General features: G+C 36.5%; 1 protein-coding gene and 1 long non-coding RNA gene across 15 annotated transcripts in view; one reads left to right on the forward strand and one right to left on the reverse strand.

Moving 5' to 3' along the window:
- TRDN (triadin) overlaps nucleotides 1-25,090 on the forward strand; it is a 390,017-nt gene that overhangs the window by 144,671 nt on the left and 220,256 nt on the right. For all 13 annotated transcript variants that reach the window (XR_009354661.1, XR_009354662.1, XM_059177681.1 and 10 more), the window contains exon 10: nucleotides 7,402-7,479. Coding sequence is in view for 11 of the 13 variants with exons in the window: in XM_059177681.1 (XP_059033664.1) it covers nucleotides 7,402-7,479 (78 nt within the window). In the remaining 2 variants the exon portion in view is untranslated. The remainder of the gene's footprint in view (nucleotides 1-7,401; nucleotides 7,480-25,090) is intronic.
- LOC131833844 (uncharacterized) overlaps nucleotides 1-25,090 on the reverse strand; it is a 48,977-nt gene that overhangs the window by 20,920 nt on the left and 2,967 nt on the right. For both annotated transcript variants that reach the window (XR_009354665.1, XR_009354666.1), the window contains exons 2-3: nucleotides 12,135-12,242; nucleotides 10,853-10,896 (exon numbers count right to left, since the gene is read on the reverse strand). This is a non-coding gene — a long non-coding RNA (uncharacterized LOC131833844). The remainder of the gene's footprint in view (nucleotides 1-10,852; nucleotides 10,897-12,134; nucleotides 12,243-25,090) is intronic.

A 25,090-nucleotide genomic window follows, 5' to 3' on the forward strand; every position in this document is an offset into this window, starting at 1 on the left:
TCTGAGGAATCACCAGAATAAGCCAGGTTCTAGGAAGTTTCATCACTGAGAATTTACAATCCCAGAGATATTCGATTAGATAACAAGTAGGATATTTGCATTCTAAGTGCGTGAGTGCATTCTAAGTTTTTATTTCTTCTCATTGAGACTGAAGTCCATCTAACTTGCCTCATTAATCTCTTTCCCACCCAGCTTTGACCTTTGCACTTAAAAACATAGAATTCATTTTACCCTTTTGTCTCCATCTTCCTTCTTTACTCTCTGCCCCTTGGTTGACTTTGCTTGCAAATATGATTTGCTATGGATTTCAAAGACTTATGGTTTTGGTAATTAGAAGAACTAAGAAAAGTGAGGAAACAGTAATTCTGAAAATTCTGAAAGCCTCTTACTTTTAAAGTCTATCTAGAATTGTGGAAATGAGGTCAGGTTACCAAAAAGATTGATTTAAGTAGTGAGTCTTTTTGATGGGCTCCCTGAGGTCAATTCAGCATCTAATTAAGCTTAAACATAGCATGACCACTGAAGAAAACTATAAAACTCTTCATAGTATGAAATAAATACTTACAGATCTTTCGAGGGTTATGAATCATTGATGATAAAAGATGAGATAATTGACATTTATCTTAGCCTTCTGAATAGATAGTAAATAAATAGAAAACATAAAAGGAGTGGGAAAAAACCTTAATCTTAAATTGGATCTCCTCTCAGTGCATGATTTTGTTAAGCTATTTACACTTCCAGAAACCATTTTTTTCCATTCAAAAAACCAGGGTGTTGGAATAGTTGATTTTAAAGGTCTCTCCTACACTCCAAAATTCTATGATCATGCTTCTGTGCCTCTGTTTTTGTTAGGTCCCAAACATCAAGTATTCCATCATAATCAAGGTATAAGGATGAATAGAACAGTGATATGATCTTGAATCTTATTTCCTTTCTTTAGTTGACTATTCCATGGAAAATCATTTCTACTTCATAAATTGGAGATGAAGAGGAAAAAACACTTATATTACCTTTATCATTTTTAATCAAAAGAATGTATGAAATATGCATTTGGCTACTATTCCATGCTTTCCATCAAAGTGAATATGCAAATATATAACACATGGAAATATTAGGGAAGCTTTTTATCAGGATGCAAAGAAACCTTTCCAATAGAAACATTTTGGCCTGAAGGAAGTTCTTTGATCTAAAAAGTTGAAGCTTTTGGTGTTTTAAAACCCTTATAGTAGTGTTGTGTAGCCAATTTTTACTAGATAATCCATTGCTTAAAACTTTTCTAAAATCATAAAAAAAAACCTTGATAATTAATTACCAATGAGATATATTATTGGAATGACCCAATAAAGTAACTAGGGCTTCTACTTCAGTGTCCTCTACACAAGACCTCTGCCAAACTAAAAACTGTATATATAATCCAAGTGCCATAACAGCACCTAGCTGGGTAAATGGATATTCTTATTTGTTCCCAGAAGCTCAAGTGAAATGATTTCTTTCCCTCACTTCCTACCCTAAATTCATTTAATAGTCCAGTTGGGTTATGTCAAAATGTACTCTGAATCCATCCACTTACCTATAGCTTCTGTGTTTTTCATTGATCATATATTAAAAAACACCATCCACTACTCAGAATAGCATTCCTTATTACTCTTTATTGATACGTTTTTGATAGGATACTTATTTGTATCTTACTTACTTATTTAGTATTTTTTTGCCTGTCCACTAGAATCTCAGCCCCGCGAAATGGGTGATGTTCATTGCTATAACTCTATATCCAAAGAAAGTGCCTGGTACTCAGTAGGCATTCAATAAATACTAGTTGCATAAATGATAGAACCTCAACCCAACTAATCCAAACCCACGTCACTTCCTCACTTGAGTTATTTCAATAGTCTCTTCCTGATCTCTTGCTGCCTGTCATATCCTTTTCTCTACGTTGTTTTTGTTCATGTAACAGTCAGTAATCTTTTAAAAACCTACATGCCTTGCTAAAGCCCTAAAAAAGCTTACCGTTGCCCTTAGGACAAATCCAAACTCAACAGAACAGCCTAGAAGACTCTGATATGAGCTTGTCTCTGTTCTCCATCACCAATGACCTTTAAGCAAAGCAGCCTGGTCCGTAGCTTAGGTTTATCACGTCAAGAAGCCTTTTATCAGACATCTTCCTGAAGTTTTCTCTATTGTATTTAAGTCAGAGCTGCAGTGTGTTCCGCTTGGAGGCAGGGCCACTTCCTATATTATGCATTTGCATAATTTGTATGCTTACACATAGACCCCCATTCTGATTCCCCTACCCTAAGACAGCAGGCCCTGGACTGGAGCTGCAACTGCCCAGGAAAGAGCTGTCTCTTAATTTTGTCTCTTAAGTAGGTTTTCCTGGCCAAACCTTGCTGTGATGGACTGCATGCGCTGAAAAAGCATGAATTTTTCTAATCTGCACAAAGCTCCATAAGTTAGCAAAATCCAGTTTCACGGTAGCCCTGCTCTTCCTTTTCTGTCCACTTTAGCATGATCTCCTTCCCCAAGGCATTGTCTGATTCACCACTCTGTTTGGATAGCTCGACATTCCTGAGATCGGGAATTACTGGCCTTGCTTGTGTTTTGCCCTTCTCCCTCCATCTCTGCCCCACTATGCTCCTTAACAGCAGGGTCTATGTCTCTTCACTCTGCTCCCCCAGTGATTTCATTTGTGCTGATGCCCATGAATACTCAACAAAAACCCCGCTGGAACAGAAATGATTGTTCTCTAAGTCCTTGAAACAACGGAGACCCAAGTTAAGTGATAATTAGCCCTGAGTACCACCCTCCACAAGACCACATACAAGGGAGGCAAAGTAGCTCTGCAGAATTTAGCAGTTCATGCGTGGCAGGTATAAAGATACCAAATTGATCCACCCACCTCATACGAACTCCTGAACGTTTTCAGGTGGTTCTTTACTGCTGAGAGCCTCGTTTCATGGGCAAATGCACAAACCTGGGATTATTATACAAATGGTCTAAAATTTTTGTTTTAACAGATGGGGTGGGGAAAGGGAGGAATGGTTGACACCCCCAATCCTTCAGATCCCCCTCCCAAAACTAAGGCAAGGGAAAGACACTTGGTAAGGAGACTTGAAGATCAAAATGTCCCTATTTTAATAAAGGACATTAGCACAATCACATGTCTCAGACTAAGATATAAAACCATATTTAATTTTACTATTTGTTCAATTCCAAACTTTAAAAATGGTATTCCACATGTTATAAAAATACTCAAAGAACATTGTGCAATGCCTACAACTAATATTATTGCTTTAGCAAATTTAACCATCATTTTCCTGCTAAATTCAGATCTCCCCACTTCCTTGTTAGTCATAGATTCACAACTGATTTTTATGAAACTGAAAGAATGAATAAGAATCTGTAATTATGTTATACAGTGTATTTTTTAAAAATGTAAGTGAATTTTAACTCAATGGCCACTTATTAAAATGACACCTTCTCTATCCCAGAATCTATCACCATTCATTGTTGGCAGTACAGAAGCCTTTCGAAGAGTCTATGATCTTCTGGATGTACTCAGTATCTCCAGGAGAATGTAATAGTGGCCTTAGGAATTAAATATCTATCAGGCATTAGAGGAAAACATCTCCTCAACATTTGTTTCAAGATTTAGGGGATAGGCTTTAGTTGTATAGAAATGTTGTGGGGAATATCCTTTGATAAAGAAGCCAGTCGAATTAAATTTTAGTATAGTGCATTGTTTTTTACCTCATGCTATCTGAATTCAGCTCCTAGCCTCCTGCTTGACTTGAGATTCTGAGTAATTCCACTCATCGTTTCTAACAGTATAAAGAAAACATTGGTAACTTAGATCATTAGAAGGAATGCACACTGCCTACTATCCTCAGTGGAATTTGACTAAACCAAAATAATCAAATTCACTTGTGTGAGAAAAGACTCAGAACAATACAATATTGGCAGCTTACAAATGTGCCATTCAGGTATTATGGAAATAGCCCAGCCCAAATCACTCAAGAAACAAAAATAAAGCCAATTCATTGTGTTCGAATGTCAGAGGGATTTTCAGGTAATAGCTTGTAAAATGAAGGACACCTTTATAGAGTTCTAACATAAATTTCAGCAACCTAAATTGTTCCTTCAGAGAGTAACAGTTCTCAGAAATTCCAAAGGAATATATTCCTAATAAAATTATAAGCTTCTTTCCTATAAATGAGTTCTATTTCTGTCATGTTTAATTTTATCTGTTGTTATGTTTTTGTTTATGTACTGCAAAGTCTGTTTCAAGTCCTCTTGTGTAATTAGATGGGATATAAATTATAAGTTCATTATTGAAAAAAATTAGTGTTTTGAGTATTTACTATGTGTTAGAAGCTGCATCACTTAATCCCTGTAACAGCACTAAAAACTCTCCTCATTTGTGCTTGCTTTGGCAGCACATATACTAAAAACTCTCCTCATTTTATAAAGGCCCTAAACTGAGGCTTGGATACTTTAGGAAATTTTCAAGTTTATCCAGACTGTAAGTGATAAAGCTGAAACTCTCACATACACGAACTCTCACCATTTGACTTTAAACATAGTCTTTATAGTAAAGAGCACTCTTTATTATAAGATTCTATTATTAGTATAACATTATATTAGCATAACTTATCATATATTACTCATACATAAAATGGTCTCTGATTTCAATAATATTCTCTGACATTATTTGAACCTAAAAGAAGATTTTTCAGTCAGGCGTCATGCTCAAGGATGACGTATCTGATTTGTTACGGTGCTCCCTACCACAATAGACATTTGGTCTGAACTGATAATTGCCCTGCCAAGGTGACAGAGCTGTCACTATGAGGCAAGAAGACTTCTGGCTTTTTCTTTCTCTTTCTTTGATCCTGCTTCCTGGCTGTGTCCATTGCCTCACAGTGATACAATCAGCCATCACAGGGAGCATACTATAGTTGATCACAGTCATAGGGAATTTCTGTTATAGACTAGATATTACACTTTCTGCTGCAGAAAGCACCAGAAAGTTTGTTTGTTTTAAGAGTCCTCCATACTTTAGCACCCATGCCTTGTTTTCACCAGATTCTCTCTGTGTGGAATCCCTTCCTCTCCTCATTTTGTCACCAGCAAACCCAGGTCAAGTCTTTAATACAGGTCACAGTTGATTTTCTCCAGGGGTCTTTCTGCAACATCCCCTCTGTATGTATTATTTCCCCTCACCACACTCTAGTAGAGCGATCTATTATCATGATCTAAGTCTATTTTAGTCAGTATATTAGAAACCTCTTGAAGGCAGAGCTGGAGTTTAATGGTTTTGGTATTGGCACATAAGAAGGGCTCACGAAAATGTTTTTAAAATAAAATAATGACTTTATGGTTCCTCCAGGAAAATCTAAAAATACATTAGAGTATAAATTATGAATAATTCCCCTGGAAAGAATTTTGTTTTGAAATAAATTTCTAAAAAGCTTATCAAAACTATAAAGGATTGGGATTTTCCATCATCACTGTTCATGAAAGTATATGACAGGGTAAAGCTATCTAGATTGAACAGGAACCATTCTATGAAGATATTTTTGAAAGCCTCAGTATTTGGAATAATTGATTTATATTCATGGTCACTTGTATTTTAAGCTTTAGTCATTTAGTTAACTCCTTTCTAAATCTAGATTATCCCTAAATTTAAGAGCTACAATATATCAACCCACCTTAGAAATAGTTTCTCAAGAACAGCTCTCAAGCAAGACTTGGGAATGGGTATTTACAAGTATATATCCCTTTGACTTAAACAGAAGGTGGAGACTCAGTGTGGAAGCTTCAGACATCTGTCCCACCTGCAGTCACGGACCCCTTTGTCATAGATGACCCTTTTCTGACCTTAGCAGTCTGAAAGCAGCTTTAAGCCTCCATGGAAATTAAGCTCCACTTCTTAGTTGCTGAATGGCCTGAAAACCTGTTCACTTTAGTTTTCAAACGGTAAAGTGAAAATACACCTACATCCTAAGGAGCTTGTGAAGATTAAATAACTTAATATATCAAAACTGATTGTGATGGTTCTAAGCATAGAGTGAGCAGTGTATAAATGTTAGCTAGGAAAAATCATGGAAATCAAATTGTTTTTAGAGTGCCCAGCCTCACCTTTTCCTTGTGCAATGAAAGAGGAACTTGCATGTTGCAATCTGTTTCTATCAAATCTTTGCTCTCAGGAGGGGAAAAAAATTGACGATAATATGGATTGATACTTTTCTAGGGATATGGCCTGCATGCTATGAAACGATGTCCTTTTATGCATACTTGAACATGCTCAGGAATCACCCTGGATAGGTCTAACAACAAGGAAATCCTCTAAAGAGTGGAGACTAACCTCTGTGTGGCGTGAGGGCTCGGGCTGCTTCCCTTCTCACCAGTACAGAACGTGGCGTGTGTGCCTATCCAAATACTCTGCTTGCTAATCCACAACCCGCCAGAGCAAACTAATTTTGACAAATTCTAAAAAAGGAAAACCTCCAGTAAGCAGGCAGGTCTGCTGACATTTGGTAATATCTAGTTGTCAGTGAGATTTCTAGAAGGTGCACATGCCCACGTCAATTCCTGGATTTAAAAGAAACACAGGGCAGAAGTTTCTGGAATGAAAATTAATGATAAAACATTTTGCAAGCATTTCATAGGGGATCATATGTTAGTTAATGTTTACAGTTCATGGCCTGGATGGTTTTGGTTAATTAAAGAAGTCACTTGGGATAAGGAAGCACTCAGAAATGACTGTGGGTTTTTATACAGTTCATAATAAGCCCAGAGACTTGAGGGAGCCTTTCAAGTCTCTATAAAACTGAATATATTTTCCCTTTGGCCCATTATTTACTTAACTGCAGGTCATTTATTTTGGCAGGAAAAAATGTACCTGTTCAATATCAAAAGGCCCATGAATTTTAACCTTCTTTTATTGCCCTATTATATCATTTGAGAATTTTTAGTTAAATGAAAAAATGGTGATTTCTCTCTATATTAGGAGTCTTCTCAGCTTCTGTGATTTTTAGTTTCCATAATTTAAAGTGCATATTGAAAATAAATTGCTTTATTTGATTGCATGCAGATTTTCCATTAATGAAGTCCAGTAGATATATTTAACATTGTATATACATCTATGAAAAGTAATATATTCAGAAATGGGTCTGAAGATAACGGAATCTGTGTATGTATCCACTTAAAGATCTCACCTAATAACACATTTCTTATTGCATAATAATATGAATTTATACTTTGGAATATGAATTATGCATGTTGGGGACAGATCTAGCTATTTTAGTCATGGATATTAAATTTGTTAATACCTTTTTTTTTTTTTTTTTTGTTAATACCTTTTTTTCCCCTCCAATACCTACTCCTACATTGTGTGCAAAGGCCAAAGCCCAGCCTTACCACCTCCATTACCAACAGAACAAGCTTCCAGACCCACTCTGGCATCACCTCCTCTGGAAGGCAAGTATTTTATTTTTCCTAAGGTCTTCTCTATTGTAGATAAAATAGAATGTAGAGAAATAAAACAAAACAGTAACAGCAGGAACAACAAAATCCATATTTTCTCAAGTAGTTTTAGTATGTCTTAGCTGCAGGTTATTTTTCTTGAAATTACAACTTGTTGCTTTTTGGAAAACCAAAAGTTTCCTCTTCAGATTTTATATTGGTAACTATCAGCTTCCAGAGGGATGGCCAGTTTCATACTCTGGAAACCAAAGCAGAAAGTACAGGGACAAAGGGATAAGGATATGCCTTGCAATTCTTGAACTTTTACCACAACTTGACCAATTTAGTGTCTTAAGACTCTGGTGCCAGTGTTTCTGGGTTTGAATCTGATTTTCATCTCTGATCATTTGAGTAAATTTTTTGAAGTTATTTGAATTCACTCTTCATGAGTTTTATCACCTATAAGATGGGGCAAGATAGTACTCACCTCACAGAGTCAGTGTGAGGATAAAATGGGGTGTGTGTATGTGTGTGTGTGTGTGTACCAGTTTACAAGTGCTTTATAAAATTAGTAGCTAATACTACCACTCGTAAGTTGTTCTTCAAAATACAATGCTTCAGGACTGGCAAAATTAGAAGAGGGAAATGTCACCATAACTAATTTTGCTAGAAGTTCAAAATCATTTGTCTTTACTTATTCATCCAACTATAATTTATTAAATCCCAACAATGAGATCACATCAGGCATTGCCTAAAGTACTGGGGATTCAGAGTACAATAAAAAATAGTTCCTTTTTTTTTTTTTTTTTTTTTTTTTTTAAAAAAAAAAAAAAAAAAAAATAGTTCCTGTCCTACTAAGACTCAAGTTTACAGACATAAAGTTAAAAGTAATTAAAGAGGAACCAGATATAAAACATAAGTAATCAAAGCCCAGTGCACCATTAGTGTTTTGCAAGAATACAGATAGAGGTCTCCTTCAGACCCTCCTAGCACCTTTCCACTCACTCCCAGCTCTGTCAAACCTGAAAGGGACACCACCCTGCTTGTCCAAATTCTAACTCCATCTAGCAAACAGCCGCTCTTTGGTTTCCTTCTGAGACTAGAAGTTTCATTTAGCAGGAGGCCCAAACAGTCACTGGCAGCAGAGAAAGAACTGTCTGAGGGAGGAAAATTCAGGATAGTAGGATCTGGAGTGTAAGAGAGAAAAAAACCCAGGTGGCCACACCCTATTGCCCCCACAGACTCCTAGACCCAGGGAAAGGTGTAGCCAGAGGAGTATAAAGCATGCAGCTTGCACAAGGTGCCCTGGTTGCTGGCTTCTAAGAGGTGCACTGATTACACGACGTAATAAGAACCAAAAATTAAGTCCCCAGACCCCATTCCCAAATGAGCACTGTGGAAGCTTAGAGAAAGGAAGCTTAGAGAAAGCACTGTGGCATAGCTCTTCCTGGAAGAGGTGAAGAGGACTCTAGGGAAAGCTTCTCTGCAGAAGTCACTATGGAGCTAAAGTCTCAAGAAGAGGGAAGAATGAGCAAGAAAGGCAAGAATATTACCAATAAAGAATTGGCATATCCAAAGGCATGGAGATGGGAAAGGAAGGCATTTGGTCCAGAGGAGCAGAAGTAGCTCTGCATGGAGAGAAAGAAGTCATGGAGAGGATCTGGGACAGCTCATAAAAAGGCATGCAAAAGACAGCTTGTGATGTGCCTTGTAGCTCAGCCTCGGATTTATTTGTATCTTAAAGTTCTTATTATAGAACATTGAATAGTAAGGTAAACCTGCAATATACTCAGCCTGCAGATACACTTATCAACACTTTCTATTCTGGTCTATCCAAACTTTCTCTTCTTTCCTTTCTTTCTTCCTTTTTTTCTCATTGTGTTTGTATTTCTTTTGCAAATCTCTAAAATCATGCTATTTCACCAAGCTAAGGAATTTGTATTTCCTTTTAAAATTTTTGAGACATGGTTCAAAATTTAAAAGTTACAGAAATGATATAGGATAGAAAATCTCCTGCCCGGCCCTATGCAACAACTACCCAGTTGTCTTTATAGGAAACTGATGTTCTTTTCTCCAGAGAGAGTCTGTGCATATACAACCATAAGTATTTCCTCCTCAGCTAAGAGATTTTAATTTTTTTCTATAGAAGACAAGGAATTCCCTATGGATGGTATAGACAGGTTCATTTTAAAAGATCAGTTTGACTGCCAGCCTGCTGGATTAGAGAGGTGACATGAGATTGGCAACAGACACTTGAGAAGAGAAAATAGTCCAGCCAAGTTGCAAAGCAGGAACTAAACTGGTGTAATGGATGGAGAAAGCAGATAGATGAGAAAAGTATATGGAAAAGGAACCAGTTGGTGAAAGTATCTGATTAATTTAGATGCTGAGATACAACAAGTGATAAGAATGACTCCAGCTTTCTGAATTAGATATCCAGGTAGACAGAAACGCCATTCACTGAGCCAAGAAACCACTGAAATAAAATGGGCCTGGGGAGGAGAAACAGGAAGGTGATGGATTCAGGACAGATGGGGACATGACAGTTTCCTATGAGACATCCAGGTAGAATTACTGAGCAGGCCACTCTAAATTGGCATCTGGAACACAAGAAAATATTATATGGCTGTTATCTGAAATTATATATATCATATATAATAGTGATATGTAACCTGTCCTCTCCTCTATAATTTGTGTATCTTCTATCGCCCAAATCTCATTCCCAAATGAATATCCAGTAATGAAAAAGAAATGTCTGAGAAGTTAGTCCATTTCATGTATCCTACAAACCTCTCTTATGAAGGGGACCCAGGCATTATTGGTCATTTCTTGCTTCTTAGAGAGATGGTGGGAACTCTGTATCTTTAAAAACAGTATAGTAATTTATAGCCCGTGCTCTGGAATCACACATACCTGGATCCCAATTCTGGTTCTGCTGTTTACTTATCTGGATGAACTTAAATGTGATAACTATAGTTTCAGCCTCTTTATTGATGTAATTCTGACACTCGTATTACCTATCACAGAGAGGTATTGTACAGACAGAATAAAACTATAATGACTGCAGTTTTTATTATTGTGTTTGATATTGGTGAACTTAGGAAGTTCTCTTTCTATTGCATTTTATTGACTTAACGCAACTTTCCACAAACAGTAGTTTGCAGATCACTACACCAAAATCAACTATGAAGCTTGTTAAAAATTCGTATTCCCGCCATAGCTTAGATCTAGTGAATCAGATTCTTGGCAATTCAGAGAGAAAGAAAAAATCTCTATTTTTAAAAGGTCCTCAACTGAGTATTGAACACGTTAAATTCAGAGAAACTTTGGCTTATGTCCATGTACAAAAAAGCCTTACAGATTCAGCCCATTGTTTTACACCAGACACCTAAACTTGGTAGCCTGTTTCAAATAGTCTTTTCTCCAGTTTATCTAAATTAAATTAAAATAATTAAGTTAAACTCAAATAAATAAGTATACTTTAATTTTAATAATGCATAATTTACTTAATAATTAATGATTCAAATATAAATAAATAAAATTTAATCTGAATGCTTTGGTGAGAGATGCATTATCCAATTGACAACAAACCCAATGATCCTTTTTGGTTATATATTTATGTTTCATATAACCAACAGCCAGGGAAGAATTTGGGTAGTTGGGCAGGCGATGTTTTCCTTAGGTTGTGTTCTGACTTCAGAATGTTCTATGCACTTTCTGGCCAGATCCTGACCAAGTCACACCTGTAGCTCTGCTCTCTTCAACTCACATTTACTTAGAATATTGTGTTTTCTGTACTTATGTGCATTTTACACTTGATATTTCAAAACCCTGTAATATAGACATTATTAACAATGAACAAAGGTAGGTTTGGAGTTTATTTATTCATGCTAAGTTAGTAAATAGCGGGTCTGAGATTTCAGCCCTGAATTTCTAGTTCTATGCCCAAGGCTCTTTCTATTATATTACTATGCGGACATCAGCGTTTGAGGATCCTACCTTCATGTCTTCTGAGACATGAATATTTCTAAAAATGCTTTTCTTTAGTATTAGTCACCTGAATGTCCTATAATTGGCCAGATGTCCTTCAGAATGGCTTAGATGCCTCTCATGGAGAAATTGTGACTGCTGCTTATCTGGGGGAGAATAATAGTTTTCAAGCCAAGTACCTTAACATTCTAGAAAGACTTATAAGAGAGCAAGAGAAATGCCAGTGGGAATGGGGGGAAAGGTTACATTATACTTACAGGTTATAAGAACCTACTGTATAGTATGTGAAATATTTTTATTTGGCCAGCGACACAAATGTAATGAATTAGTAGTTGCAAATTTTAAATAAAAATCCCATATCCTCTGTTAGTCAGTTCTATATCAGTACCCATCAAAAAAAGGAATTCACTTGGTCATTAGAGATCACAATTTAATGTAAAGTACATGTAAAATCTTGCTCCAAGACTCCAAATCAGTAATAGCTCTTGAATATTTAAAGAAGAGCCCAGGGCTAGTCCAAAATTTGAAATTTTTGCCTCTGTCCTAAACTTCTACAGACACATTTTATTTGGCTCACAGAGATTTTTTATTTACTGACTTCAAGTGTGGTTCTCTTGACTAAGGGGAGCTTCCTACTGTCTCCATCAACTTCCAGGCATCTGCTTGACCCATTTACTCACTTGGCTCCAGGAGCAATTTCTGTGTGGTAATTATGTGAAGATTGTTTCCTCTTGATATAACAATTTCTTAAATTCCTGATCAACCCTTAATGTCTTGGTCTGCAAGAGCTGCCAACACAAAACACCACAAATTGGATGACTTAAATGACAGGAACTTATTTTCTCACAGTCCAAGGTCAGAGTGCCATGATGGTTGGGTTCTGGAAAGAAACTACTTCCTGACTTGCAGATGTCTGCTTCTTACTATGTTCGCATGGTGAAGAGGGAGGGCTGGTAGCTCTTCCTCTTAGAATGACAGTTCTATGAGATCAGGGTTCCACTCTTAACACCTCATTTAAGCTTAATTACTTTCTAAAGGCCAGATCTCCAATACGATCATACGTGGGTTAGGGTCTCAACATATGGATTTGGAGTAGACACAATTCAGTCCCATAGTACTCGGTAATTTCTAAAGCTAGTTAGTAGCAAAGCAGCTTAAATGTTTACCTCATATAATCAGAGTTGTCGAAATATCTAAATGCTCAGTGGTTTGCATTTTGCCTATCTATTGTATGTAATTTCACACCAGTATAAATTCCCAACTTGCATCATCTTTTATAAATGCTTGATATTGATAGGAATCAAATACTTTTTAAAGTCTTAACTCTCCTCAAATATAACGGACTCATCCTGAAAATAATAAAACAAAAGGAGTAATCTAATCACTGGCAACTACTCTATGTCATTTACCTAGCTGGTAAGCAGATTATTGTGAAAAAATTTTTAGAATCCAGCTGAGAGAGAGAGAGAAAAAGGGAGACATCAGACTCACATTTCATTTGGCATTTGGACTGTATAAGCTTATGTTACTGGAGATAATTCGACACAAAACTGACAAGAGACTCTCATTGCCCCAGTGTTCACAGGACAAGGGAGAGCCTATAAATAATAGTGTCACCTTAAGTTTCATTGGATTCTAATTCTGTTGTTGTTGCAAGATAGACATAAATCAAACAACTCCAATTCCCCAATTTGCGACAGATTTTGATAGATTATTCAAGTGTTTGACTCCATTTTATCTCCTACTAGAGGTTCATAAAACACCAAGTAGCAAATGTTTTGCCTATCGGTTTGTCACTTGGACAAGGATGTGTCATTTGTAAAGTGTGACACTTAGGTTTCCACTGTTATGTTTAAAGAGTGATTTAATTTGACATTTCACCCTGGAAACCAATACGATGTTTAAATTGGTAACATAACAATATTGCAATATTATGAGGCTTTTGCTGGTACCTCCCTTCCATTCCCAAAGGAGTTTTCACACTGTGGACACGCACTGAGCAGCTTCCTGAGGAGGCCACGTTATCAGGCAGAGCTGAGCTCATGGGCTTCGTCAGGGCGTGCAGATGTGCTGCCCGCGACTTCATTAACATAATTGATTAGGAACTAGGACATATTTAGTATTAATCAAGCTGTTTTTAGTGAGGCTGATTATGCACAGTCCTTGATGCACTATTTTAGTCTGGAACTTCCTTAGGACTAAGTTGCAAGAAAATGGCATTATGAGAAAAAGGAACTTACTTGGGGCACTGAAGTGTGCTTTTTGATTTGAGGAATGCAGATATAACAGGTCAAAATGTAGGAGCTTAAGCATACTCGGCATTTTTTTTGTTTGTTTTCAAAGAGTAGAGCTTATGTATAGCATGAGTTATTAAGTGTGTTCACGGGACATTGGAAACAATTTGCAATTTTATCACTAACTTTTGAAAAACCATGGACCTTGTTATGAGTAAAACTGCTTTCACATCTGTGAGACCCTTAAAAACTTATTTGTGTGTTCATAGTATAAGGAAATGAGTTTCTCACAGCACTCAACTCGTTCTTAGATATGTTGGTGTGCTTTATGTTGGACTCTTTGTCTCATTCCTTGAGGTTGTATCTTGCTTTCCTTCAGTTTCACTCCTTTCCCCACATCACATGCTTCACACATGATAATGAAGTTTTGATTGCTTTAGATATTTGGGTATGAAGACTCATTGTGTTTTTCAATCACTTGTTTCCTTTGACTCCTACTGTATTTTTTTAGAATATATTTGGCCATGGAAAATTGGCTACAATTACATTAAACAGATAACTAATAACCACCTTAAGTAATCATTTTGGGCATTGTCAATCTGTATTTAATCATGGACATAATTTAAAAGGGACTAACTTAAATGTAATATGAATTTTCACATTCTTTCAAAAAAGTACTATGTTTTGTGACAGAACTCCCATGTCTGATGGGAACTCCACTGGGGGTGAAAAGCCTTCAAGGTCTGAGAGTCACTATAGCTAACCACTTATTTCAGTAAGGGAGCTGATCTATTGAGTTCTTCCCCTGAATGAAATGGCAACTGTTTTATTAACATGACAGGTTATTCTTACTTTTAGCGTGAGAGCCACTTTATCATCCAGTGTTTATCAGAACTGTATTTCTCAGGAAAGATTTGCCCCTCACTGTTCTCAAACAGAATCCTCAGTGATTAAACAAATCCCCACCCCCATCACCCAAAACAGCTACTTCATAAAATCTTAGTATGAGCAGAGTTACCAGATATGATCCCATTATTTTTTAATAATGAGAAAAGATTATTTTTCTTTCCCACTATTTAACATGGACACCTCCCCAAAATATCATGTTTTTTGTTGTCATTGCTGTCTGGAGAATAAAAGACTTCCACCCACATGGAATTACTGGATATTTAATGTAAAATTGCCACAACTTTTCTATTGTGACAAATATGTGGACAGAAGAAGTTACATGATCTCTTGCTAAGAATATATCTTCTTAAGTCACCTATTTTTTAATCAATTTTATTTACTTATTTGAGAGAGAGAGCAAGCACAAGCAGGGAGAGGGGCTTAGGGAGATGGAATGGGGGATAGAATCTCTAGCGGACTCCCCACTGAGTTGGGAGCCCGACAGGGGCTTGATCATGACCTGAGCCGAAACCAAGAGTCAGATGCTTAACCTACTAAAACACCCAGCCCCTCCTTAAATTACTTTTAATAACCATTATAAGTATACAATTTGTATAAACAAAGCCAAATATAAGGTGAATAAATACCATATACCCTGTCATCTTCTTGAATAAATACAGAACTGGTACTTAGTATGGCAATTGTAAATAATATCATAAATGCCATCTCCCATACATGGGCAAAAGAACTCTAGAGAGAGACCAAGGACTCATCTTCTTAACCTCAGCTTTGACACTTAGTCAGTTGTATGATCTTTGACAGATAGGTCTCCATTTCTTCACCTGTAAAGTGTGGGACCAGAACTTGAATGGTCTCTTGAGTCCCTTTCTGCTCTCACCTAGAGATTTCAAGCTTATTGTTTTCAGGCTGGTGAGTTGATAATAAACTGCCTGAAGAGCAAAGGGAAGACTGTATGGCTTAGCATAGTGATTAAATAGCTACCGTAGATGGTTGTAGTCTAGATAGAGATGACTACTTGTTGGGGCAACCAGACATGCCCCAATGCAGTGCATACTACTATGAAGCATTATTTACTGATGTACAAAAGTGAGTTGTAAAGGTTGTAAAAGTTAGGAGGAAGATGAGATATGAGTAAAGCAAGGCCATGCAATGAAATCACAAGACTTGCATTGGGTCATAAAAAGTGAGTTGGTGGGATTTGTGTAGAGGAGAAAGGAGCATTATAAGAAACTTATTATAAGATTATTTCTTACCATAGGTTGCATCCGAGGACAATGTTCTACAGGAGCTAGTAATGTTTTATTTACAATTCTATTAAACCAAGAACTTTATCACCTTAGCTCTTCGGTGAGCTTTTGCTTCCTGAGAAGCAAAGAGTATAAAATAATAAAATAGAAATTTGGCCCCAGTTCTTATTCCATTAAATCTATGACACAATAAATTTTATTGAACTTTAGGCCGATATAATATTTTTCTTTGTTTTGTGCTGAAATAAACTTATATCTTTCAACAATTTTTAATGGAATTGACCTTTAGTTATAAATTTTGATAAAATATATAAACTAAACTACTTTCACTATTTATCTAACTTAGAAAGTTGCTAACACAACTGAATGAAAAAATGTATATAATGATTTAGCAGATTTTCTTTTTTTATTAAAGATTTTACTTATTTATGTATTTGAGAGAGGGGGGAAGCACGAGCAGGGGAGAGGGAAGGAGCAGAAGAAGTGGGAAAAACAAAGAAGGGAGCCCAACCCAAAGTTCTATCCTAGGACCCCGAGATTATGACCTAAGCCAAAGACAGGTGCTTAAAAGACTGAGCCACCCAGGCACCCCAATTTAGCACATTCTCTAGCAGAGTTATATACTCAAACATTAGTTGCCCTTATTATCATTTTTTAATCATGAAGGTTCTACAATATGTATAATAAATTATTAATTTTATGGCAGTTCTTAAATTGGTCTCTACAGAAGGTAATTGTCTTGATGACATTAGTCAATATATGTGAAACTCTATATAATTTCTTAATACAGGCTTCAGGTCATATCCTGAAAAGTTTTGCATACATAGCTAAAGATTTTACATGCCCTCATGGACTCCATGAGCTTGCTAAAGCAATTGGAGGAAGGAGAAGTATGATCAGATTTGCATTTTAGATTACCATCTCAGCTATAGAAAGAATGGATGGCTGAGAGGTGCGGATTGGGGGTATGGAGATGAGACAAGAAGCCTACTGCTCCTGGGGAAAAATTACCTTCCTTTTCCTTTAAACAATCCCCCTTAACCCTCAAAACAATGCCAAGCAGTGAATACGATTTCACATCATTTTAGAATTTAGAAGAGATCAGTGCTCGCTTCAGCAGCACATATACTAGAATTTAGAAAAGATCAGAAAAATCAAGCAAATTGCTTAAGAGAACACAACTATAACAGTGATATATAGTTGACATTCAATCAATGCGGAGGTCAGGGACAGTGCCGGCCCTTCCCCTTGTGGCAGACAATCTGTGTATAACTTGACCCTGTGAAAACTTAACTACCAATAACTTACCGTTCACTAGAAGCCCTACTGATACATAAACACACTGTTGGTAAGGCATATTTTATACGGATTATTTACTGTATTCTTAGAGAAAAGAAAAATATTATTAAGAAAGTCATGAGAGAAAATATATTTACAGTACTATACTATATTTATTTAAAAAAAATCCACATGTAAACAGACGTATACAGTTCAAACCTGTGTTGTTCAAGGGTCAGCTGTAATTGGAATTGGAGGCCAGGTGTCACATACCCAGGTTTAGTCTGTTTCCATTATCTTAGACTAGTGATTAAGTGTTAGGGCTGAGTGTGATTGTTAAAGTCTTATTTGACCTGAGTAAATGAATGGCATTAAGAATAAAAACAGGTTTGGGAAGAGATAATGAGCTCAGTTTGGGGCTTGCTGAGTGTATCCGGGTCCCTGGCACATCAAAATTGGTGATTAAGACTGTTTAATGAATGTAGTATTTATAAAGGTTTTTGCAGAATTACCGTGAAGCATCTCAGGGCTAGCAAAAATAGGGAGCCTGGACCTGAAGAGGTAGGAGAATAGAGTGGTTTACAAAGCCTAAAGCTTAAGACAGAGATGCTCAATGAGAGCTATGTCCCTCATTATGAGAACACACCATCAAAACTCTGTAAAATCATGTGAGTAATATCCTCAATGAGCTCAGGAGGGAGTTGGAAAATAACTCTTTCTTTTTTTTTTCCTGCTCTATTGTCTCTTCAGGTTGCTCCCATAAAGCAAAAATAACCCAAATCTAGAGGGCAAGGGGCTTAATTAACACAGTCCATAAAGATCTGTGTGGAGATTGGATCTGGACTAAAAATGAACACTGTGCCAAATGTCAGGCAGCAAGTTAGGCTCTGTTCCTACAAATGGTCGTTTCCTGTGGACCACTGGATGTAGGAGTCTGGAATTTCCAAATGAGGAGATAGAGACATTGGTGTCATAAACTTAATCCAAGCACAGCATTTCCTGAAGTCTGTTATGGGGATCTCTAGTTGCATGATATTCTTGGACCAAAAAAAAAAATTCATGTGTTATATCCTCTTTTCATTGACAATGTATAGTAGTATATCAAGGATCTCATACATGAATCATGGTTATGGAAAATGTTAACATATTTAAACTTCTTATTTTTATATTATTTAAGATTTATAGAACAGTTATAAAGATAATACAGAGATTCTTGTATGCCTTTCAACAAGCTTCTTCTGATGTTCACATTTTCCATAACTGTGCCTCATCTACCAAAACTAACAAATTAACTTTGGTACAACACTGTTTATTCAACTTTCACCTTCCAATGGCTTAAAAAAGATTCTTTAAAAAATGATTACTTACATTTGTGATGGATGAACAAATATTAACATAAATATTCTCAATTTTTCTCTTCTACCTTAACATCTAAGGAGTATTCTAGGGTTATCTGGTCAGGACCCAAGTGTTTGTGTTCTGCTCAGAATATGCTGGGAAAGCAGAAAAATTGGAAGGAATCCAAAGAATTAAATGTATTTATGATGAAACAGAAAGGGTTAGTCCCCAGAAGAAAAGAAAAGATCTGGACAATAAGAAAAGAGGTCAAGGGGCATGTGGGTGGCTCAGGTCATGATCCCAGGGTCCTTAGAAGAAGCCCCACACCCAGTTCCTTACTTGGCAGGGAAGCTGTTTCTCCTTCTCCCTCTGCCTACCACTCTGCCTAGTTGTGCTGTCTCTCTATCTCTCTGTCAAATGAATGAATAAAATCTTAAAAAGAAAAGAAACGAAAGAAAGAAAGAAAGAAAGAAAGAAAGAAAGAAAAGCCAAGAAAAGCAAATAGATCCAGCACGGGCTAGAGGAAGTTTTTAGTGTGCTTTTGGGAGAGAGAAGTGTTTGGGGCGGCGGGGAGGGAAGAAGTGTCATGAGGGAGGGTTGGAAAGCTTGAATAAAAGAATGAGTCTTCAGACTACCTTGCTTTGGGTCCCACAACATTAGCTATTTGAAAGACTTCAGGAAAGATTTAAATTTATCTTCAAAACTTCCTGGAACTTTAGACTCTTGTTTCTTTTAGTTGCAACACTGTGCTAGGCCTGAACATGAAGTAACATAGTTCTATTTGAGTTAACATGTTAGAACCAGTGTAATTCACCTTTAATATTGTGGAAAAGTAGTAAGCCTTAATAACTGATTGTCCAATAAACTTTTTAAAAAAGAAATATGTAACTGGGGCGCCTAGGTGACTCAGTAGGCTAAACATCTGTCTTTGGCTCAGGTTATGATCCCAGAATCCTATGATCAAGCCCCTCCATCTGGCCTCCTGCCCCTCACCCTCACTCGTAGGGAGTCTGCTTCTCACCCTCACCCTCACTCGTGCTCTCTTTCTCAAGTAAATAATAATAAAACATCTTTACAAGAAAGAAAGATAAAACCAAACAAATGGAAGAGGGTCAAGAAAAAGGAAAGGAAGAATGGAAAGAAATGGGTTTCCCATGGATCATGAACTATAAATACATCTTAGTAGACATCAAATACCTTCCATGAGAAACTTACATCTTTAAACTTAGAACTTTCCCCTTGTTATTTGGTTTTGATTTACCATTATTGATTATTAAAAAGACTTTTTCTGAAAACCATTAACTTTTTCCTATTGAGAGAAGTTTTTTCTCTCTGTACACATCTGACAGTATAGCTGGGGATGGGGGGTAGTCTGTCTGATTTGACCCTCCTAGAATTTATATGTTCTGGGTAGCCAAGGGTAGCACCCACAAAGCAGAACACAGAAAAGGAGCTATTTGTTAACTAGGATCTGTTATTTGTTGTCTCAGGATTTTCTCATAACTTTTTATCATGGTATCAAAAAAGTTTTTTCCCCCATATTTTGATCTATAAAGGACCAGAGAGGAAGTTAAGGATGACGTGGGTTGTGAATGTGAATGAAAGTGATCTAATAGTAGTTTTCTTATGGGATTCTGATTGAAACCCTCCCACGCCAGCAAATTTTTCTCATAAAGCATTTTATAAAAAAAGAACTGGGTCCTTCCAAAGCTCTAATTTGTAAGTACCAGTTTTTCTTTAAAAAACATTTATTTGTTATTTCTGTTAGTTTGACCTAAATGTTTCTTCCTTGTATATTAACTTGTTACAATTCCAAAAGATATTTTTCTTCCTCTTTACAACAAAAGGAGTCTTTAAAGTCAGGTTGGTTTTAGCTAAATGGAGTAGAGAGTCTTGACAATTGTTCACATAATAAAGGAGAGGGTTGCTCACTTCAATTAGGTGTGTATTTTAAATGGCTTTAATGGGTTGTTTTTTGGGGGGGGACTTAATGTTTTTAACATTAAAACATAAAAAATTAATTCTTTTATATTTATTTGACAGACAGAGATCACAAGTAGGCAGAGAGGCAGGCAGAGAGAGGAAGGGAAGCAGGCTCCCCGCTGAGCAGAGAGCCCGATGCGGGACTCGATCCCAGGATCCCGAGACCATGACCTGAGCGGAAGGCAGAGGCTTAACCCACTGAGCCACCCAGGCATCCCCCCAAATTTTTGATCTACTAGAATAGACCTTATATGTGGAAGGAGAAAACAAAAGGTTTTGTTACTCGTTTGGTATAGTTTGTGAGAGATGATGAAATTTATGTAGCCCGTGAGTTAAAAAACTTGAATTCATAATACCCAGTGCTCATTACATCACATGCCCTCCTTAATGAATCACAGGCCTCTACCTCTGAAACAAACAATATCCTATATGTTAATTAATTGAATTTAAATTTTTAAAAGTTCAAAAAATTTATATTACTTATTAAAAGAATGCAATCTGGAAATTTGGGTGTGATTCCAATTATATGGCATTCTGGAAAAGGCAAACTATGGAGATAGTAAAAAGGATTAATATTTGCCAGAGTAAAGAAATTCTTCATTTTGGTTATAGTTTGCATTTCCCTAATGACTAATAATGATGAGTATTGTTTTCATGTTTATTAGACATTTGTGTATCATATTTAATGATTTATTATACTCTTTTGTTTTAATTGAGCTGCTGTATTTTATTATTGTGGGTTTTTTTTGTTTGTTTGTTTTGTTTTAAAGACTTTATTTATTTATTTGACAGAGAGAGATCACAAGTAGACAGAGAGGCAGGCAGAGAGAGAGGGAAGCAGGCTCCCCGCTGAGCAGAGAGCCCAATGCAGGACTCGATCCCAGGACCCTGAGATCATGACCTGAGCGGAAGGCAGAGGCTTAACCCACTGAGCCACCCAGGCACCCTTATTATTGTGTTTTAAGTGTTCTTATGTATTCTGGATAAAAATTCTTTCTAACATACGTGATTTTTAAATAAAAGAATAAAAGTAAAATAAACCTGAATTCAACATATTAAAACAATGAGAACTTTAAAGTTGTACACTCTGAAAGGATACTTGTTTCCTTTTTAAAGATGTCCATTAGACATATTTTTTAATTGAAACGTTTTGATTAAAAATCAGGCTTGTACATGTGCCCAATATATCTAACTTCTAGTAATTTCCAAGTCAAAATACTTTTGCAAATAACTATTAAGTCTTTAATTTATGCAGTAAATCAAATCCTAACTTCTCTATAAAAATGGCAATATCTTTGAAATGGCACTATAAAGTGATGTATATTTCAATTTTGAATGATAACTAGTTTTTTCCTCTAAATTCAATTATGTGATGTTTCTAGGCATTCTTGACATTCCCGATGTAGTGGAGTACTTTTACAATCCATCTCTAAATACAGATAAATGTAAGAAAAAAAATTAAGGTGAAGATATGAAAAAAATAATCTTTTAGAAATAATATGATAGTGAAAATGAAAGGTATTAGAAAAGAACCTTTATGATTTTCTTATCCTTATAGAAAAACACACTGGAAATGTTTACAATAAAGGATCTTGAGGAAACAATGATTCTACATAAAAATAAACTTTAAAAGTGTTAAAAGAGTTCTTCCAAAGGCTTCAAATTCAGCAACACCAAAAAAACCAAAAACCAAAACCAAACAAACAAAAAACAGCCAATAAAACAAAAGCAAAACCACAAGAAGATTGGAGAATGAAACGGTGGAAGACAGCATTGATTTTTGTTCTCTTCGTTTTTTTTTGTTTTTTTTGTTTTGTTTTGTTTTGTTTTTTTTAAGGAAGAAGGGTAAATCTTTCCAAATGGGTAAGATTTGAAGAGATTCATAAAAAATTGGGAGAGCTTTGGCTCTCGAGAAGATTTTTGCAGCAGAGGAAAGCTATCTGCCAAGACCTTGATCATGGACTCTGTTGCTCATGGTAAAGAAGAAAACAACAAAAATTGCAATTACAGTCTATGAAGCTACCCAGAGAGAAGTGTGTGGAGATGGAGAGCTTCTCACTTAGTGAAAGTCAACAGATTTTGAGCACTTGCTTTCTGAAATATAAAAGCATGGAGGGGAAAAATACAAACCAGAGTCCTTCTGTCTCATCTCTCCCTCTCTCACACACACACTCTGAGGCTACCTTTGCTCTTTCACTTCTAGATAGAAAAGTGAAAAAAATAAATAGGTGTGCCAACCTTCATCGATATAAATGTAACCCATTCAAAAGTACCACACTTATCGAAAACCTTTATATCATTTTTGAAAGGTTTGAGGGTAGTCTACCTTATCTGTTTTAAATATCAAGTTTAGTTAATGTAAGATACTTTTTTGCAATCTGAAATGTATCAAAGAATGTATCACTTTGCATTCTCTTTTGCCTACAAAATTCAAAAACAGAGAATAATTGTGGTTATGTCTGAGCACTTGGGCTGTGAGGGGGCTGAAAGCTGTTGGAAAGCATGCAGTAGAAGCAGGAACTTCTGTCCTGCCAGGGGTCAGTTCACTTGCAAGTGTCTGATAGAATACGTCTACCTCAAGCTTCACTTTTTACTTGCAGCAGTGAGAACAGGGTGTGCGGTTATGCTTAGTTTGGAACACTTGTGTCATTTCTGGAACTTGGGAAGTTGGGCAAGTGGCTCTTTGATGAGTGATTTTTCTCACTGGTTACAGGATGTATAGACTTTTCACCTGAGGACCAAGTCAATGCTGATGCCCGTGAGATCATGTGCTTTTATCTGTTAGTGTAATTTCCTCTTACCTTAAAATAAGTAACATTTCAACCAAATTTAAGTACTTTTTTTTTTTTTTTTTTTTGCCTGACTATGACCACATAAAGTAATTTTGAGATCCCTTCTCTCTGATCCTTTTGAGGCTTCATGAATTGGCTTAGGGTCTCTTGAAAAAGTTCTGATTTACAGTGATCAGATCGGGAGTCCTCTGGGATATTTCAGTTGTTAGTGGGGAGATATCACTAAGAGTTCTCAGCCAGTGTCCATGGGACCCCCGCAGTCTCTGCCCCTGGGTCTTCAGTGGGCTTTGGTATTGACACCTGACACTCTCCATCAAAGCCAGACCATTTCAGACTCCGTCTGTGCTTACTTCCCCAAGAAGTAGATTTATACTTTCACTTGGCCTTGGTTTGGGGCCTCTGTGGTGGTTCCCTTAGATTTTACCTTTAATATCCTTCAAAGTCCTTATTGTAACTGTAAACTTTCCTGCTTCTTATTCCCATACCTAGAGTTCCTGGAAGGAATTTTTTAAAACCATAGACCCTGGCCAGGGGGTTGACATGAGGGAGGACAAACGTCTGTTGACGGAGCAAACTGTGATTTTAAGAGTCTCTGGGTAGTCAGTGAAAGGTGCTATTGAATTGCTGGTTGTGAATCATTTGTTTTAATAGTTGATAATGAGAAGAGCTGGCCTCCAAGAATAATTCAGCTATCACTAAAGGAAAAGCCAAGGCAAAGATAATGGATTCAGCTTCTGACAGGCCAGTTTAGTTATGCCAGATAATTCGAGTGAAGTCCTTAATTTAAGAGCTTTGCTGCCATAGCAACCTAATTACAATGTAAAGTGAGGTACTCCTAGCACCATTCTATAATGTTACATTCCTTCAAGAGTCCCAAATAAAATTCAGAGGAAGAAAACAAAGAAAAAAGAACGAGAATATTTGTATTGAATTCTTTTACTTTCTTAATTTTCTTCCTTACAACATGATCACAAAGTCCAGTGGGGCACTTAACACCACCCAGCAGCCCCCAAATTTCCGCTTGAAACAGAGCTCAGCATCATATGATTTCTCTGCTTGGAATCTCTCAGTGGTCTCTTATCTTACAATAAAATGGGACCATCTTTACCATGAGCAACAGAGTCCATGATCAAGGTCTTGGCAGATAGCTTTCCTCTGCTGCAAAAATCTCGATAGCCAAAACTCTCCCAATTTTTTTATGAATCTCTTCAAATCCTACCCATTTGCAAAGATTTACCCTTCTTCCTTTAAAAAAAAAAAAAAAAAAGAACAGAACAAAAAACAATGCTGCCTTCCACCGTTTCATTTTCCAATCTTCTAAGACGCACTATTTTTTCCTGACCCTTATCCCCACCTGACACCATGTACACATATTCTATATATGTAATATACACATATCATATATATGTGTATATATAGATACATAACATACACATATATTTAAAGCCTTAAAAATGGACTTTTCTCTGGATTTAACATTTTATAAGCCATAACAAAGCCAGAGAACTTTTAGTAGCTATTTACAAAGCGAAAACTTTCTGAGTTTACCTGCTCCCAGCAAAATTGAGAAGTAAATGCAAGAAGAAGCATGCTTCATTTAAAGAATGAAGGAATAAATGGATGGAGAGAGGTCTGAACACTCTACTCATTCCCCTGCCTTTTACGGTTGAAGACGGAAGAGGGACTCATCGCTGCACAAGGCAGCAGCTACTAATTACACAGAAGCTGAGACCGGAATCCACGTCTTCATTTCATCCCAGCACCCCTTCATAATATTTAAAATCCTACTGATTTCCTTTTTTCCTGAAGTTTCTCAACATAAAATATTCAATTTTATTTTATTTATATTCATGAA

This window comes from Mustela lutreola, chromosome 6 (assembly GCF_030435805.1).
Source record: "Mustela lutreola isolate mMusLut2 chromosome 6, mMusLut2.pri, whole genome shotgun sequence".
In the NCBI taxonomy this organism is placed as follows: Eukaryota; Metazoa; Chordata; class Mammalia; order Carnivora; family Mustelidae; genus Mustela; species Mustela lutreola.